This window comes from Penaeus vannamei, chromosome 33 (assembly GCF_042767895.1).
Source record: "Penaeus vannamei isolate JL-2024 chromosome 33, ASM4276789v1, whole genome shotgun sequence".
NCBI lineage: Eukaryota > Metazoa > Arthropoda > Malacostraca > Decapoda > Penaeidae > Penaeus > Penaeus vannamei.
The window spans coordinates 30,112,041-30,113,197 of NC_091581.1; the positions used below are offsets into that span (position 1 = coordinate 30,112,041).

General features: G+C 43.4%; 1 protein-coding gene across 1 annotated transcript in view; it reads right to left on the bottom strand.

Annotated features, from left to right (window-relative positions):
* Positions 1-568: 568 nt before the first annotated feature.
* The window catches only part of LOC113806814 (uncharacterized), a 3,409-nt gene continuing 2,820 nt past the window's right edge, over positions 569-1,157 (bottom strand). The window contains exon 2 of the mRNA XM_027357972.2: positions 569-1,157. This exon is cut by the window's right edge and continues 554 nt beyond it. Within this exon, the coding sequence (XP_027213773.2) occupies positions 884-1,157 (274 nt within the window). The 3' untranslated portion in view covers positions 569-883.

Sequence of the window (1,157 nt, forward strand, 5' to 3'; positions counted from 1 at the left end):
TTTTATTATGCCACTGAATTTCTAGTTACTTTATTACTAGTAATGACTAGTTGTCTTTATTACTTTTGCTTCCATGTAACTTATTATCATTCTTTATTAAGGCCAGTGTTATGTTGGGTTAGAAAAGGTTTTACTCTGTCACTGAATCTGCTACAGTGAATTGTTTTGGTTTCCACGTCTGACACAGGTGCAGTGCCTCCCAGTGTAGATTGATAAATTTGAGAGAGACTGAATTTTAAAAGGCGTATATCAGTCACTGTTATTAGATTTTGCTTAACCTAAAGCTATATTAACCGTTATATTAGAAACTTATCCAGGAACCCAAGTATATGAGAAAGAATTTCAATTGATAACCCATTCTGTAGAACCGTAAGAGCATATTTCTCATTGCTGAAAATGTTAGTGAAAGGTTTTGATTAAGAAAAAGTGTTCATTTACTCTACGATATCTCAAGTTAATCCAAGTTATTTTGCTTTGATTGCTTTAGCATTTCAAGGTGTTGCAAGTGGTTTAGAATTTAAATTAATGACAATTCTAAGTAACATTAACATTAAATAAAACTCCACTATTATATAATAAAAATATATAATGGTATTTAAAAATTAATGCCATCACCAGCTATATAAACTGTTCAGTTACAGTGCACTAAAAGTTAAAACAAGGTAAAGATAGATTGCAGAATCAACGTGCAAACGCCAATCTGCAGTAAGAGTAAGGACCTCGGAGCGTTTGGATCCTGTGATCCTCTCCTCTAGGGGTCAAAGGGCATAGGGGACCCTTCTCTAGTCCTCAGACCTCCTTCAGCGAACCCTAGTGTTTGCTGTGGCTCTGCGAAGTCCGTGCGAGCGAAAGGACTTGCTGCGGCGATCCCTGGCGGGTCGACTCAGCTGTAGTTGGGGAATCTGAAGTTCTCCCCGGAGTCCTCCGTCTTTGCGGACTGGCGTCGCCGCTCCCTCACGAAGATGGGCTGCGACTCGACGCTTCCGATGCGGCCGATGGAGGACGACCTCGCGTCGCTCCTCTCCAGACCCGTGAGTTCCTGGAGGTACCTGCTGGATCCCACTCCGCTGGATCGCCCGCTCTCTGACAGGAGGCCGTGGGAGCTCTCCCCGCGCGGGAAGCGCACTGAGCGGGTGGGATCAGGGTAGGCGTTCAGT